Source organism: Protopterus annectens, chromosome 7.part0, assembly GCF_019279795.1.
Source record: "Protopterus annectens isolate FY-2018-M chromosome 7.part0, PAN1.0, whole genome shotgun sequence".
Classification (NCBI taxonomy): Eukaryota; Metazoa; Chordata; order Ceratodontiformes; family Protopteridae; genus Protopterus; species Protopterus annectens.
The window spans coordinates 1,082,957,033-1,082,974,442 of record NC_056739.1 but is presented as its reverse complement, the minus strand read 5'-3'; the positions used below and the strand labels follow the sequence as shown (position 1 = coordinate 1,082,974,442).

At 36.5% G+C, this 17,410-nt stretch overlaps 1 protein-coding gene across 1 annotated transcript in view; it reads right to left on the bottom strand.

Annotated features, from left to right (window-relative positions):
- Positions 1-17,410, bottom strand: part of LOC122806879 (hydroxylysine kinase-like) — a 206,580-nt gene that overhangs the window by 17,045 nt on the left and 172,125 nt on the right. Inside the window, exon 4 of the mRNA XM_044077651.1 lies at positions 4,650-4,833. Within this exon, the coding sequence (XP_043933586.1) occupies positions 4,650-4,833 (184 nt within the window). The remainder of the gene's footprint in view (positions 1-4,649; positions 4,834-17,410) is intronic.

Below are 17,410 nucleotides of genomic sequence, written 5' to 3'. Positions count from 1 at the left end.
ACAACAGTGACCTTCACAAATTCCATTATATATCACTGGCATGGGAATTCAAAGTTACTTCCTTATGACTGGCATGAGTCATACAAAGTATTATGGGAATGAGAAAGGGTTGAGGGAGTACAAGATCACATTCGTACATCAAGCCCCATTGGTAGGTTACTTCCTTATGTCTGCCATGAGTCATACAAAGTATTGTGGAAAAGAGAAAGGGTTGAGGGAGTACAAGATCACGTTGATACATCAAGCCCCATTGGTAGCCATGTTGTAGTGAACAGGCTAAAATTACAAATAAGGCACTTAGAGTGATTCTGATGTGTTAAAATAGGTCAGGAAACAAAGACAGAGTAAAAAAATATGTTTTTTTTAGATCTAGGGTGGAGTTTTCCTTTACTTCTAGATATGCATCTAAATAAAAAAATAGAACTTTCATGAAAATATTTGCACAGATTTTTATATCCCTATGAGACTTATGTTCCCTCAGACAGGAGGCATATGTTACAGCTGTGATAATTCATAAAAAGATTCTTAGGAATATATATTATAGAAATGTATGGAGTTGCTTCAGTAAAAAAAATGACTTGTATAATATGCTAAGTCTTATACTTGGAAGAGAATTTAACTTCAGTATAGAGATCTTTTTGATGAGCTGGTGTAAAATAGCATGTACAAAAGAAGTGAAAGCATTTCTATCTTTAATGTTGACAGTGGATAAGAACGCAATAACTAGACATAAGAAAACCAAAGTCAGACCATCAATAAGAGAGATGAAAAATAATTACACACATTAAAATATAGAAATGAGAAATATTACTGATCAGAAACAGAACTTTATAGTAAAACATAGATTATATGAAATGCTGTACTGGAATTTGAGCTTGAAGAGAATACTAACATGGAACAAAGTACCTAAGATCTATCTCTATTTAACAAGGTAGATTTCAAAACAAGGTGAGAAGTCACTGGTCCAGTTGCTAGGACTTGTAGTATAGTCTAAATAAAATGATATGGTCACTAATTAAATCCAGGTCTCAAATTAGTCTGTAAAGACTTAATTTAACTGTTCTTTGTTTAATAAGCAAAGTTAAATCATATATGGGAATAAGACTGAAAAGAATATCTAATTGTGATACTTGAATTTACATGCCTAATAGCAAATTATTGACAACTGAACATAAGCACTGACTGACACGAAGCTGCTTTATTTGTATTGTATAAATATATTATTACAAATGGGTGTATCAGCATTGTACCATGCTTGGAGGTTGCATAGTAAACTAATAATGTTATTAATAAAGTATTTACATTGCTCAAAGATAATACTCCAGTTTTTTTTATAACTGCACTTTTTAAGTCACTTATATATTTGGTCATGGTCATGCTATACTATAGTACACAGTGCCTACCCTTTACTATTTTTCTGCCCCACAGCTGATTCTTTATTCAAAACTGGATGCCTTTTTTCTTCTTTCAATAAGTATATTTTCAAAAATACTACCCATAAATTCCTTTTCACAATCTCTAGTCATAAATAACTTTTTGTAATTCCACCACCTCACTTCCAAATACTGTTTTCAATGTCTTCACTTATCAGTTTGGACACTTTTAATTGCTTTCCCTATTACAACGCTTTTGTAAAAGATATCCTGGATGTCTGCTACTTTCATAAAGTACATATTAACAAACTGAGGTTTTCTGTAGATGCTAGATTATAAAGCATTTGCGTTATTTACATTCACCTATAAATATCTAAAAAATAATAGTTAGCTACCCATCTATGTCTAAACTTTAAAAATTCTGTTGTATTGCTTAAACATTGTATTAATAAGGTGAATTAATTTTCACTGCATTCCATACAAAAAGCTGTTCTGCACTGTACATGTGAAACTGCATTGACTTTCACCCAGGCTGTACATTTTAATTTGTCAGTTTTGATCAGTGTACCACACTAATAAACAAATATAAATAAAATAAAGTTCAGCAAGGCCACAGCAAAGATCATAGCAGCATTAAAACTGAATAGGTGCAGAAAAGTATGAATAGCCCCTTGTCTCTGTGCCTACATTCCAGGAAGCCAGAATTCTGATATGCTTAGCTTACCTCGAAGGAAAAAATTTGCAAGACTTTTTATGTTGTTGAACAGAAACACAAAAATGGGTTGCACCAACAAATACTTCTGGTGGGCAGCATTGAAGTGAAAAGAGTTGATACAATGAACTCTGAAACTACATCACAGGAAGTGAAACAAGGATGCAAGTCAAACTATTTGCAATAAAGCCTGAAAATTTATAAGAAAAGGTCAAGATTCAATAACCACAGATGTGAGCAGTAAGGCTGTGGCAAAAAGTTCCTTTTAAAATGATATTGGAATCCAGTGATTTAGAGATGAATTAGCTGCAATGAGGAAATATCTCATTACTGATTAATGTGTATATCACTGAAGTGCTAGGTAATTACCACATGTGATAACAGGCCCTTTTCTGCTGCCCTTGTGGTAATTACCACATGTGGCCAATGCATTTGTTTAACACAGACACCCCCACATTCATCCAAACACACACACTCTCCAGTGCCATGCTACTACAGTGCAAGATGCATTCTCAATGTGAATTGCCATGAAATCTACATATCATCTCTTATCACTGGCCCCAATATGAAAGCAACATGCATTGCGAGCCTCATTAAATGATAATCAATTGATCATGAATATTAGATATGCTACATATGATTAATTACAACCCAGCTTTAATTTGAATTTTGTTGCTGCAGGTTTAGGGCAAAGTTTGGAAGACCACATTGCTGAATAAATACAGACAAAACTGACAAAGTTAAGGGTTGCTTTTATGCTGTCAGATTATCCATTTACAAGTTTGTCACTCTCTCTGTAAACTACTTTATCTAGAAATATAGATCATGCTACCACCGAGAAGTAGAGAGATAAAATTCTGACTGTGACTGAGATGGCCTAGGCTTGAAAAATGGTACATGTTCTCAAGGAGCCATCTGGGGAGGATGGCAATGACTGTGCAGCTCCAGCTCACCCATCCTGGAGTGGCCCACCCCAATACATGACTGACACCTGGTGAAGCTGAGTGGTCAGCATTCAACATTACAGACTGAGATGTAGACACTCACCAAGCATAATATACACATTAGGCACCAATAGGCCCATGCATGAAAATGTGCACAGATCACAGTAGGGCACTGTGGAAGCATAAGCATATCAGACTGACTAATGGGTCCTAATAGGCCATCAAAAAAAACATCCATCCATTATGGCTGTCAAAGGATGGACTATCCTCTGCATCCCTCTCGCTCTCTCTCAAAATGACTATCAATCTAGAAAGTCAGGGAGGCTATGACCAGCAGGCCACAGTGGCAAGAAAGTACCTAGAAAAAAAGAAATGTACCCTGCAGACTTTGTCAGTCATTTACCCCATTTCCTAGTCCCTTGATGTTTTAAATGTATTCAATGGCAAACAGTAGATATGTATAATTATTAATTATAACTAGTTATTTTTGTACTTTAATATATTCTTTTCTTTGTTGTGTATAACTAACAATAGAGGACTTTAAAGTCTATCTTGAGATGATTATCTAGACTTGTTCTACATCATAAGCATGAATGACGTTTTCTTATATGAGGGACCAAAGAATTCTAGACTAGTTGAGTTAATTTGGATAATGTTTTTTCTGTATTACAGAAAAATAAGGCTTGTGCAGAGTGAGTATTCTTGATTGCTACAGCCTGAGGGTGTAATTGAACATATGTGACAAACGTTAAGGTGCATCCGTTTATAAACTGTTGTTTCAGATAATGGCACAGCCTTCTTCATTACTGATTATTTGCATCTCCTCCTGAGAGGAACTGATAGTATTATCTGCAGGATTCATGAACCATCAGATGTTATTGAGGGCCAGCAGCAGTATACTGATATTCTGAGGGCAGCACAAAGCAACCAGTAAAAGTAAGCAATCAAAGTGGGGGTTTTGAACATTTTTAGCAATTGCACAATGATTACTCTTAAATACTGAGTAGGTTTATAAGACAATTTAATCTTAGTACATTCCTGATTGAAGAATCAATGTAAGCATGCAGAGAAGTAGATATATCTAGTACTATGCCTAAGTGCATGTACTATATACCTGATCACTGGATACCCCCAGAGTCAAAAAGAATGACTGAAGAACAGACAAGTCTTTGAGCAGTGCTTAAGAACAGTAACTTTACTTTGATTGAGTTACACAAAATATCACACATAATGGCATGTTGTACTATTTAAATACCTATAATACAATAAAGTGTAGAAAGTGTAACATTTCAAGGAAAAACATCTGCAAAAATAATGGTTTATAATATGAAGTTGAGTAGGGGTAATATTTTCCACTAAAGGTAAGGTCCATGCACAGAAAAAACTGTCAGCAGACATGATAAGAGCATAAAATATAACATAGCCCAAACATACATGGTAAACAATAAAATAAAATTAGGATAGTGTTGAAAACAGTTTGTTGTACCACAATAAGTGGGAAGGACAGACAGATTGACCCTGCTTAAGTGGGCCTCATCTACTGTATACACGTTTAAGTATGCTTGTGATTTGTATAGACTTAACCTACACCATCATAAGTATCTTGAAATGTATACTCACATGGTCGGAACTGGTTTAAATTTGGCTGAATTTTCTCTTTGAATTGCTGAATGACTTGTTCCACAACTTCTCGTTCTTTGCTTTGACCCAGAACATAAACATATTTTTCAAGTAAAGGAACATTTGTCAGGTTCCAAATATAGTCTCCACGATTAAGACATCCAATATTTGAATGACGAAACTCCTGGCAAGAAATAAAAATATACAGGGCACTGGCAAGCTGTCTAAAAAGGCATTTTTGTAGATAAAAAAATAATTACAGTTTAAACCCACTATATGGTAGTATATCAATCAATTATTAATTGTAAAGTTTAGGCTATCTACATACAAAAAAAACAGATAAGAGATAATATATTAAAATATATGTATGTAAAAATACAATTATTGTAAAAACTCACTGTTATTAAAGTGCACAACAGATTTCAAGAGAACATACTCTATCTGACATTTACATTTTGAAAAAGCAGAAAAGGAAATATTCTGTCACTTTTCTAGTGTTCAGGGTATCACTTTATAAATAATAAATGCCACATAAGATAAAAATAAAGATGCAGTAAACAATAAAGTATGCATCAACTCTTTAAATGCCTGTTTATAATGTTAAGTTTTTATGAATCTTAATGGCAGGCATGGTAAAATTATATAAGATCTCAAGCAACAAGGTACAGAATATCAAGATTCTGTAGCCAAATAAAATAATGTTTTTAAACTGTCTCTGCAAGTCATACTTTAGAGAATTCCAACAGTTCTTAGTTGGCTGACTGAAGGCTCCTAGGTGGTCAGTTAATTCTCGCCATGTCCTTGATAAAATTTGGTACTAGATCAAGTAGGATATGGCAGATCATATCTAATACTTTATAGGAGGTCCTCTGATTGATCATCAACTTTAACCAGACTGCCCCCGGCTAGTCCAGTCTGTCTCTTTCTAATATTGCAGTTACTGAACACTCTTAACATAAATAAATCAGTCATTAGTTCTATAGCAGCTATAGCAAAAAGTTGATTTTCTGTTTTCATAGGATGGATAGAAACAGTTACATTCCACCACCCGTTCAGTGTAATTACCCTTCTGCATTTGAATAATCAGACAGCCACACGTCTTTACAGTAGAACAAGAAAACACTTAAAATTTTGCAAAGCACTCAAACAATTAAATATACAGAAAATGTACACAATTGTACAAAGAAATTCAAATACAATTATTAAACATTAATCTTCAGAAAAATACTATATATCATTTTATACTATTTACCTTGTTGTCTGAAAATTTCTAGGTGACAGGTAACTCTTCACCACGTCCTTAATAAAAGTAGGCACTAAGTCATGCACTGCATAGTAGCTTATAAATTACTTTTTACAAGAGATCATCTGATGGATTATCAACTAGAACAGCATATCTGCTGCAGAAGCTTTCTAGCCCATCTTATACTTACCATCTAGCTAAAAGATTACTAGAACCACATATTTTTACCTCATAAATTTATTTAGTAGTTACAGGCAGAATTATACAAATATTAACTCACCACAAACCAGGAGAGCAGCTTCTCTGTCTCTTTTTCTTTTAATGTCCATTCAAGAGTTCCTTCTAAAATCATTTACTGCTCCCTTTCATTTAGAGATTACTAACATCCTAAACAAGGTGAGATTAGCTGATGCATAGTTGTTAGTAGCAAAAGCAACATTAGTTGCTGATAATCCAGAGGGGTGCCCTAGTAAGAATCAACACTGGTAAATACTCACCTGCCATTCAATCATTATTAAAGTTTCCCTTTTCCACTTGATATAGCTTCTTAACTCTTTCCCAAAGCCATTTTTAACTAGAAAATCTGAACCCATTTAAGGAAGATCTCTTTGCAGTCAAGACGTTAACAGCTCTGGTGTGTGTGTGTGTGTGTGTGTGTGTGTGTGTGTGTGTGTGTGTGTGTGTGTGTGTGTGTGTGTGTGTGTGTTTTGTGTGTTTGAAAACAGTATTATTCTCAGCATTTCATTGGCAGTTGGCATAATAGTTAATGTATAATACTGGCTCAACAGAATGAAGCAGCAATAAAACAGCAATACGCCAAAGAAAAGATGAAAAATTCAGATAAAATACTTTTTAGCTGAGCGTACAACACTTTATTTCAACACTTTCGTTGTAAAGACTTCTTCAGAACAAATACAAAACCATGCTAAAAACGTAGCCTTTTATACCATTCACTTAAAATAATTAACGCTTTTAAACAAATTAATCAACCATTCAATTAACAATGAAACACACATTATTTGCTTAAACACAGCCTTCTATCTTTTAAGAAACAATAATATGTTTGTAAACAGAGGTTATGAAAGAAAATGGTTAGATGAAATTGCACAGGAAATAAGTCTTAGGAGACAGGAGTTGTATCCCCCAATACTTAAATATGGTTTTACTAAACATGTAGACAAGAAAACCAGCGATGATAGGTGGAAGTAAACCATCAATCTTGATATGACAGTGGACAACAAACACATTAAAAACATAATTCAGAAGAACTGGAGAATTTTGGAAGGTTTGTTTGTCTTTTTGGCTTTTCCCGGTTAGGGGTCGCCACAGCGGAACTCTGGTCCGCTAATGATTGGCAGTCGATTTTTATGATGCCGAGTTGCCAGCCCGAGTCCCGACTCCCAACCTTCAGCGAAGGCACGCCCATTCACGCATGTCTTTCGGAGGCCACTCGACCACGGGGAGGACATGCAGACTCCACACAGAAGGCACTCCAGCCGAGAATCGAACAGGTAGTAATGAATTATACAAAGTAGTTGGTAGTGAACCTAATTTTGTACATAAGAACAGGTACAGTTTTAAAAAATTTATTACAACAAGAAAATACCACAAATATTCCAACGAATTTAAGCACGGATAAAACAAAGGGTATGTTCAAATGTGGCACATTTAGATGGTGCCGGTATATTTTAGAAGGGTCATTTGTCTTTCTAAACACTTATTCTAAAATGTCTCCACTAAAAACTAATCCCTTAAAGAAGATCAAACAATTGGTTACCCAGTTTCCAATAGTTATTGATGGAGAAAAATATCAGTGGACCCACTTCTTAAAGAAAACACAGATGAAGAAACAGACTGATTCTTCCTCTAATACTGATTACCAAATACACAAATGCACCCCTTGAAAGAAGTATCTAATCCTGCAGCCATTTGTAATAGTGAATCAGAACCAACCATAAGGGTAGTACACCTGTGGACTGCAATGAATTTTTAAACTACTATAGATTCTCTCTACCCAGTTCAAACATACACTGCTAAATTAAGCAAAATATTGGAAGGACATGTACAGTTACAAAATCCAGCTATTGAGATCTGAGAGCAGTTTTGAAAGCCTCAGCGCAGATTGACATTTAAAGAAAAATATGTGAAAAATAAAATATAGGAGATAATATTCCAAAGTACACAGATGGTGGATTTCTTGCCACTATAACTAACTTATTGTGATGGTGTGAGGTATTGCCAGCTATAACAGGAGAAGTAGGGCAGGGGATGTGTAACATATGCCAGTCTAGCTAGCTAGCTGGAGTTTTGTAAAGAATGTCATTTGTATATCAAATTGATTTGTACAGCTGCTTCTGTTGAAAATGTATTTGTAAAGCTGTTTGTGCTACAAATGTACCAACAGTGGGTCCTGCTGGACAGAAAAGAAATTCACCTGTATATCAAACTGTATTGTAACTGTTGACATGAATAGACTGTAATAGATGATACTGTAAGAGAAGAGGTTAATCTCAGTCCAGCTAACCTTGAAAGACAGTCTGAAATTAAATTACTTGATTTAGGCCATAAAGATTGTATCTCACAGCTCTGATTGCAGCCAGAGATGAAATGTCTGTGAAAACCAGGATTAGGGACCCTATTGTATTGTCCTTAGGGGCGAACTAATTGCTACCCTGGAAGGGTGGAAGCTCTGAAATATTTTTATAGCTTCCAGATGCTATAACACATCTCAGTAAAGCTCTATCTGTGTGTATGGTAACACATATGTGCTAAATTCTGGTTCTGTTTTTAGTAAAGGGGGGGATAGTGTGGGAACCAGAAGTCAAATAACCAGATGTATGTGATGTCATTCTGTAATCCAGCACTGAAATGATGTTTTAATACTAGATGAATCAGAAGTCTCAGGGCATTCTGTTTGTGAAACCAGACATAGAAGGAAGACCACTCACCCATGTCATCTTGCCTTGCTTTAGTAAGTAACCAGGAAACAGTAATTCTTTAGATCAGTCAGGAAAATATAGTGAGATTAGTTAAGTACTGTTTTTCTGTATCTGTATGAATTTATCCATCAGTGTTATTTTAATATTTCCTGTGATTGATACTCTGGTATTTATTGTAAATAGATATTTAGTATGTTCATGTTCTTTTATTATTTATTATTAAATATATTTAAACTTTTCATTGTGGCTGGGCTTTTAGAGAATATTTTAACCTTTGAGAGTGCTCATATCTATTTGGTGACACTGTGGCCACCCCTGAAAGCCTTGCTGCATTGGTCAAACACTACCATTTTTATTAGTATTAATTCTACTCAGTATAATTGGGTACCCTTGCAAGAGCCTTAGAGTAGCTGGCTTTGGAGTGTTCTAGTGGCAGTACCTACTTTATAGTCTGAGCAGAAGGAGCATAGTCAGTAAGTCTGTGCCAGCCTTTCTCAAGTGCGTGTGTGTGTGTGAAAATCAAATCTCAAAGAGTGTGTGTCAGCTACTTGGAGCAGGGACACAGAGCACTGGTTTCACAGAGAGGGTGGTGGAGTACTTGTTTTGGAGCATTTGGCTGAGAACTTGAATTTATAGCTGTGTCACTGGGGAGTCTTATTTGGGGTCTGGATAGAGAGAGAGAGGGAAACCCAACCCCAGGACAGGAGTGTGTTCCCTGTGTGCACTTAATGAAAATTCAGCTTGGTGCAGAGAGCTGCATCTGGAAATAATGTGTGCATCCATTTTTGTTCCAAGTGAATGTCCCTCACTAGTGTCTGTGGTGAGGATTGAGGCTCTTTGATTACTGCCCCACAGCAGGGGCATTACACTTATTAAAAGCTATTACTACAGTATGCCTTCCAACACCTAAATTGGCAAGAATTAAGTCCATTGTACAGAAAGAAAACACATTTATTGAAGCATATTTACAACACATTATAGATTCGTGCCAGGCTTTTCTGGATATCCAGAATCTACACAGCGAGCAGCAGCCAGTGGGTTGTCAGCTGCTTTTACAGAAGGCTTCTTATCCCCAATTCAAGAGCAAATTAAATGGGTTTGTTTAAACTGGCTAAGTTTAGGCATTCATGAAATTGTTAATCAAGCACAGTATGTAGCAGGAAAGATACTCAGAGAAGAGAAGCAGCAAAAGAAAGCGTTATTAGATGTTCAGCTCCAACAGTTCAATACCAACTCACAGGGATGGGAAAGGGGAAGAAGGAAGCACAAAGGAAGATACAGAGTTAGGTTCTTCCAACCTCAAGCCCCAAGACAGTATCAAAGAAAGTATTACCCACCTATGCCACCACGATCACCACAAGGTGAACCGTATTTAACTAATTGTTTCAATTGTGGCCAGCCTGGACATTGGAGAAATGAATGCTCACTTTCTCTACAACAGACAAATTTGCCAAATGTCCAAATGCCACAGCAAGGAGAAAGAAATTCTCCTGTGTGGAGTAGTCTTTGGTAGCCACCAGCATGGCAACAAACTCATTAGGAAAGCAATGAGCAGGAACCATAGTTATATCCCTTGGTACCAGTTGACCAAGATGTTTGTTCTTGTGATTGTTACAGTGGAAAATTTTATATCTCCCTTTTCTTGATGACACAGGAGCAACTAGATCTATGATTACTTCATCAAATGCTGAAAATCACCCACTAGCCACAAAATAGTCCATGGAGTGGGAGTGTCTAGAGTTCCTTTAGACTACCCAGAAAGACAACCTGTTCTAATTCAGATCCATCTGCAAAAAGAACACCAGGCTTTTATTGTAGAAAACACTGCTCCTTTAAATCTTTTAGGTAGACATTTGCTATGCAAATTAAGACGTACTGTTTATTGTTCCCCAGACAGTGTTGTTCTTGATATTCCAAACAAGCCTTTAAGATTGTACTCAACACATAGTTCTGCTGATGTGGATACCCTTTTTGCTGTTTTAAAATCAAAACAAACTTCAGACACTACTAGTTTGGAAGGCTTAGAAGTAATCCACAACTTTGGACTACCTATGAGAATTAGGTAAAGCACTTAAATGATGCAGAAGCTGTGCAAATAATCATAAAACCTTGCAAGCACCTGCCTATGCCCTTGTCCAGTGAAGTAGAGAAAGGAATCAAACATGTTATTTCTGCATTACTCAAGTTATAATAGTTTTGACTTGAAATCCATGTAACACACATATCATACCAGTCAAGAAACCAGGAAAAAACACTTAATAGATTTGTACAAGATTTGTGAGCAGTTAATGCAATAGTAGTAGTACCAACTTTTCTTGTAGTTCCTAACCCCTGTACAGTACTGAGTTCTGTCCCATCAACTGATGCTACCTTCCCAGTGATAGATATTTCTTCTGTTTTTTTTTCTACTCCTATACACCCAGACAGCCAGTATATCTTTGCATTTAAATGTTTAGGACTGCAGTATGCTTGGGCTAGAATATGGCAAGGGTATGTTGAATCACCTACTCTTTCTCTAGGGAAATGAAGAAACGGTTACATTACATTGAATTTCCATGTAGCTCTACTCTAATTAAGTATGTAGATGATTTACTGTTAGTTTTCAGATCTCCTCATGACTGCAAACTGGATATTATCTTTCTTTTAACCAAACTAGCAGAGTTAGGATTAAAAGTTAATAAGGACAAACTGCAGCTCTGGAAATCTCAAGTTCAATATGTAGGACATCTTACTTCAGAAGGTTCTAAGCAGATTTTATCTTCATGCATTCACAGACTTAAGATATGCTTATCAGGTAGTTCATTGTTTTGGGACACTTTGGTGAGAAAGGGAGCATCTGACTTCAGCAGGGGCAGTCAGTAAAAACACTATTTTTGTTCATGAACTATTGAACACATTACTGTTACCAAAGGAACTGGCTGTGGTCATGTTTGCCGCACATAAAAATTAAGATTCTTTAATTTCCAAAGGAAATAGCTTTGCAGATATGGTGGTTAGACAAGCTGCACTGTCTTATCCTGTTCAGGCTTCATTTTTTGCAGCAACTTCATAAAACTAACAAAAATATTTCTTAAATGGAATTGTTATCTTTCCAAAATCAGACTGAGGATTCTGAACTGGTGCAGTGGATCCATGATGGTTGCAGCCGTTTTCCAGGCTTTTTGAGGCATCACCTGGCTGGGTAGCTGGTAGCGCCACAAAATTTCTTAACTTAGTTGGTTAAAGCTTACCACTAACCTTTTCATTTAGGTTAAAATTCCTTAATAATACATATTTCAAATGATTGGTATTTCCCTCATCTTTCGGACATCACTCAACACTTTGTGAATACTTTGTCTAATCTGCTGAGAACTTAATGTGACAAAGACTGTGCAAGCACCCACAAAAACCTTGGAAAAATCATGGGGGCCATTTCGTACCTTTCAGTAGGACTTTACTGAACTCCCACAAATATAAATATGTAAGTATGTATTCGTCATTATTGATTACTTCTCTGGATGGGTAGAAGTTTATCCTTGTGTGAAAAATGATGCTGCAACTGTAGCTAAAAAGCTTATTCAGGACTTTATACCAAGATTCGGTGTTCCTTGTTGTATCTGGTCTAATCAGGTTACTCATTTTACTAGTCAAGTAATACGCAGATCAGTCAAACATTGAATATCAAAATGCAATATCACTGTCCATATAGGCTTCAGGAATTGTAGAGCATGTAAATCAAACTATTATGACCAGCCTTGCTAAGCTGTGCAAGGAAACTGGACTTCAATGGACAGAAGCTTTACCTTTAGTTTTATTTAGTGTGTAAAGTACAGTTTGTGCTACTAGGAAGTTGTCCCCTCATGAATTATTCATGAGCAGAACCTCTCCTTAACCATTTGGGGTTACAAAATGTTGATAAATATATTTTCCTGTATTGTAAGAGTCTTTCTTGTGTTTTGCAGCACTACTACAAGAGAGTTTCAGAGGCTCTAAGACAGCCTATGATTATCATGACATGCAACCAGATTTCAGCTACATTAACTCTTTCACTACAAAATATTTTTTATATCCCAGATGGAAATGATCCTATATGGTTTTGCTTACAACCACCACTGCCATCCAAGGCACAGAACTATGTGTCACACACCAAGAGGACCATCCCTTGTGACAAGTGCAGTCAAGATACAATCAACATCATCCCTCGTGAAACAGCCGAGCCTACAGTAAATAATACCAGATAAAAAAAAAGGGTCACCATTGCATCCAGAAATGAAGACCAAAAGCATTTTCACTTTGCAATCGAAACCAAATCTGGAAGTGAAATTGAGTGAGTCTGCAACATCAACTTGGTTGACGATAAAACTTAATGATTTTTCTTCAACATTAGCATTATTTTTTCTTCCTTCTAACCCAAACATTGAGGATTCATCATGCTTCTGGCAATGAATGCATCAAGTAACCAACAATCATTTGTGGGATTGTACACAACCACCACTTCCAGTTGGAGTTTATTTGGAAATCGACTTTATATGGACACTAAATGAGCACTTCAATATCCATGTTTACAGTTTATTCAAAACCCTCTCCAGCCCCAATATGTCTGATTTTCATATGGGCCTATTATTGAAACAGTTACTTTGATTTTCATCATTGTTTTATTTTGTCTACTTTTTCATCTGGAACTGTGAGTACGTCATCATCTGCAGCCATCACAGCTGTAAGTACCAAATAATTTCTTATTAGAGATACACATATCACAGAAACTAGGAACAAGCACTTGGAGGGTATTGTATCTAGAACACCTGATTGACATCTTTAGTACTTTTTCTCCTGCCGTATACATCTATGCTAAGACTCTTAAAGTCAGTGACTGTTGGGTTTTTGCACATTTACCTACTGCACATGATGGGGGTATTCCACACATTTCAATGCCAATAACTGATGCAAACCTTCACTTGGAATTTCACACTATTTTTCCTCACTAAAAACACAAATCTCTACCCATTTTCAGTAGTACCACTTCAGTTGTCAGTGAAAAGGACATAAAGACATATTTGCTATTGTAAAAATGGCACACTTTTTGTTGTAAACAGCATTTGCAATTTCACTTGGAAAATTTATGATGGGGGTAGGAAGGCTGGGTGTGGCTGGATTGCATGAATCCTATTACATCTGTGGAGAACAAGTATATCCCTGGCTACCAACAGACTGGTTGGGTTGTTGCTATATAAACCATGTTATTCCAGCTATGCAACATACAGACACCTTACCTGCTGGATAGATTCATAATGCTCATCTCAGGAGTGAAAAAAGACACATTGAAAATCCAGGTAAGAAAATATATGCTTCTTGGGTTTATCACCATGCTGTTCAAAAGACTGCTTTTAAAGTACTAGCTCACATGGATCTTGGTGATGATGTTATTTCTGGAGAAGGAATTTTACCTGCTTACAGGTCAGTAAAGTCTATCTGGGAACTGTGTATATGATCTAAGCTTTGAGAAATATTAAGCAATACTACTTTTGATCTGATCAGTCTTGAACTGACAGCCATGCACAGTGTGATGCTACAAGAGTACCTTTCTATTTTACCCTTGCTTCTAAAAGGGGTATGTGCAGGCTCATCAAAGCAGACTGCTGCTCATTTATTCCTGATAACACTGGTGCCATTCACAGACACCTAGAAATTATTCAGAAAGATGCTGAACTGTCTCGTGCTAAAGAAGCTGACAGTTCCCAGTGGGCATGGGTAACCAATCTCTTTTCTGGTTGGGGATGAGGTATTTTGAAATTCTTTGTTAAGTGCTATTACATTTTATTATTATGACTTATTTTATTTCTGTGTAAGGCATTGATCTTAAAATTTACAGAATCCAGAAAAAGCATCAAATTGCAAAGCGTGCAAATGAATCCAAACACATCATTGCAGTTGACCTCATTAGTTAGAAGTTATAGTGAGGAAATGAAGAAAATATAGTTTTACAAGAGTTTGGTAAGCTTCATGACAACTTGTTTGAGTGTGAATGTGTGACTCAAAATTATTCAAACTGGCTTTTTACTCCATCAATACACAGATGTGTTTTTATTGTCAGCAAGACCATACTTGTAAAATGAATGTATAAGCATTTTACATGTCAAGGACAGAAGAAAATTGCATGTGAAAAATGTCTGATAGCACTTGAAAGGGTATCAGCCCATTTGAAAACCTGTGGCCATTGCCCAGTCATAACAAAAAATATAAGACATGATCAATGCTTCACAGAATCAAAAAGGGGACTGAAGAGATAAGCTAAATAAAGGAAAACATCTGTGCTTTTACTTTAAATAAATGTTAATTTCTAGATGGATTCCAGAGTGTTTTAGTCTACTTCTGATTTATTTCTTGCCAGCATGAAAGTGCCAACTTGCCAAGTGTAGTAAGTTCTTTTCTGGAATTTGGAACTTGTGCCTAATATGGAAAGATACAGAGAAACAGAGCCAGGAGATCCATCCATCCATCCATCCTCAACCCCTTTTTTTTTTTTGCACATGTGGTCTGGGTGTCATTTCAACACTGACAATCATCTCGAGTCAAGGTTTACACCACCAGGTGGCTAGGCCTGCCATGGTAATTCATCCGTTCCACTCACTCTCACCTATGGTCAATTTAGAGTGCCCAATTCTTCTACTGCATGTGTTTGGAATGTGGAAGGAAACCAGAGCACCCGAAGGAAACACACGCAACTACAGGGAGTACATGCAAACTCCACACAGAATTCTCAGCTGAGAATCGAACAGAAGAACTTCTTGCTGTTAGGCGACAATGCTAACCACTGCGCCAATGCAGCCGCCCTAGCCATAGTTAGCAAAATTAATGCTCTAATGTTCATTTTCCATGGGTCAATAGCTAGATTTTAGTTGTTACACTAATGATGTATTTGATCAAAACTGGTATAAATGATTTAAAGTACTATTCTTTGAGGAGCCAGGACCTTGACTTCCTATTCTTCCATGTGTATGTGTTCTCTGCAATAAATGAGATTATTATTCTCTGCTGAACTGCATTGTATGAAAGTTATTTTTTTAACTTAACATTATATAATTGTGCTTATTTAGCTAGTACAGTTAGTTACTGTATTCTAAAAAACAAGCAGACAATTTAGTATTTCCTGTTTCTCTGAAAAAGAGTGCTTAGCTCACAGATGTGATAATTCAGTGGTTGGTAGGGCCTATCTACTCTGCTAAGGAGAGTAGCAGGGCTGCCTAGACCTTGTCTGGCACGAACTGACTGGTAAAGAAAGCAGGGGCTAGCAGGATTGGCTAGAATTCTGAGTTAATGGAATCTTCCATTTTTTTGTGGTATTTAAACCCTGCGTTTGAGCTGGTTTAGGCTTGTTTGAATCAGGGTCTGCTGAGATGCATCATTTCTGGGACGTTTTACAAAATTCCTGAGGCTCTAAGTCCAATCTAAGTACTTTTTCGTTTATTTTCACTTATTTTATTGCATTTGCACTTGCCTATCATTTTTATCTGCGCCTTATAGCTAATTTATCACATTTGGACTGTTTTAGAGCAATTTACTGATAAACTGCATTTCATTACTGTTCAACTGTATTTCATTGCTATTTATTGCAATTCATTACTGTTTAACTGCATTTCTGTGAATTTAATTACTGTCTAACTGTATTTTTTCATACTATGAGTTCTGTTTTTGTCTGTAAATGGTTAATCTGGGTATTTATGTAATTTTTACTGTGTTCTTAACCCTTAAATTGAGGCACATAGTCTGGATACAGGTTTGCTGCATCCAGAGCTGTTTTGTTTTTGCCTTCTGTGTTTCTGGAAGCCATCTTGTGTTTGCCCTCTGTGGTTCTGGCAGCCATCTTGTGTTTGCCCTCTGTGGTTCTGGCAGCCATCTTGTGTTTGCCTTCTGTGTTTCTGGCAGCCACCTTGTGTTTGTCTTCTGTGTTTCTGGCAGCCATCTTGTGTTTGTAGGGGCCTATATTCTCTACTAGTGAGAGTAGCAGTGCTGCCTGGACTTTGTCTGGTACAAGCTGATTGGTAAAGAAAGCAGGAGCTAGCAGGACTGGCTAGATTTCTGTGCTACTAGAATCTTCTATTTTTGTGGTATTTAAACCCGGCATTTGAGCTGGTTTGGGCTTATTTGAACCAGGCTCTGCTGAGGTGCATCATCTCTGGGATGTTTTACAAAATTCCTGAGGATCTAAGACCAATCTAAGTGCTTTTTCATGTATTTTCACTTATTTTATTGCATTTGCACTTGCCTATCATTTTTATCTGTGCCTTATAGCTAACATTTCAGATTTGCATTGTTTTAAAACAATTTACTGAGTAACTGCATTTCATTATTGTTTAACTGTATTTTATTGCTATTTACTGCAATTCATTACTGTTTAACTGCATGTTACTGCATTTCATTACTGTTTCTGGCAGCCATCTTGTGTTGGTAGGAGCCTATCTTTTCTGCTAATGAGAATAGCATGGCTGCCTGGACCTTGTCTGGCACAAGCTGATTGGTAAAGAGAGTAAGGGCTAGCGGGATTGGCTTGATTTCTGTGTTACTAGAATCTTCTATTTTTGTAGTATTTAAACCCCATGTTT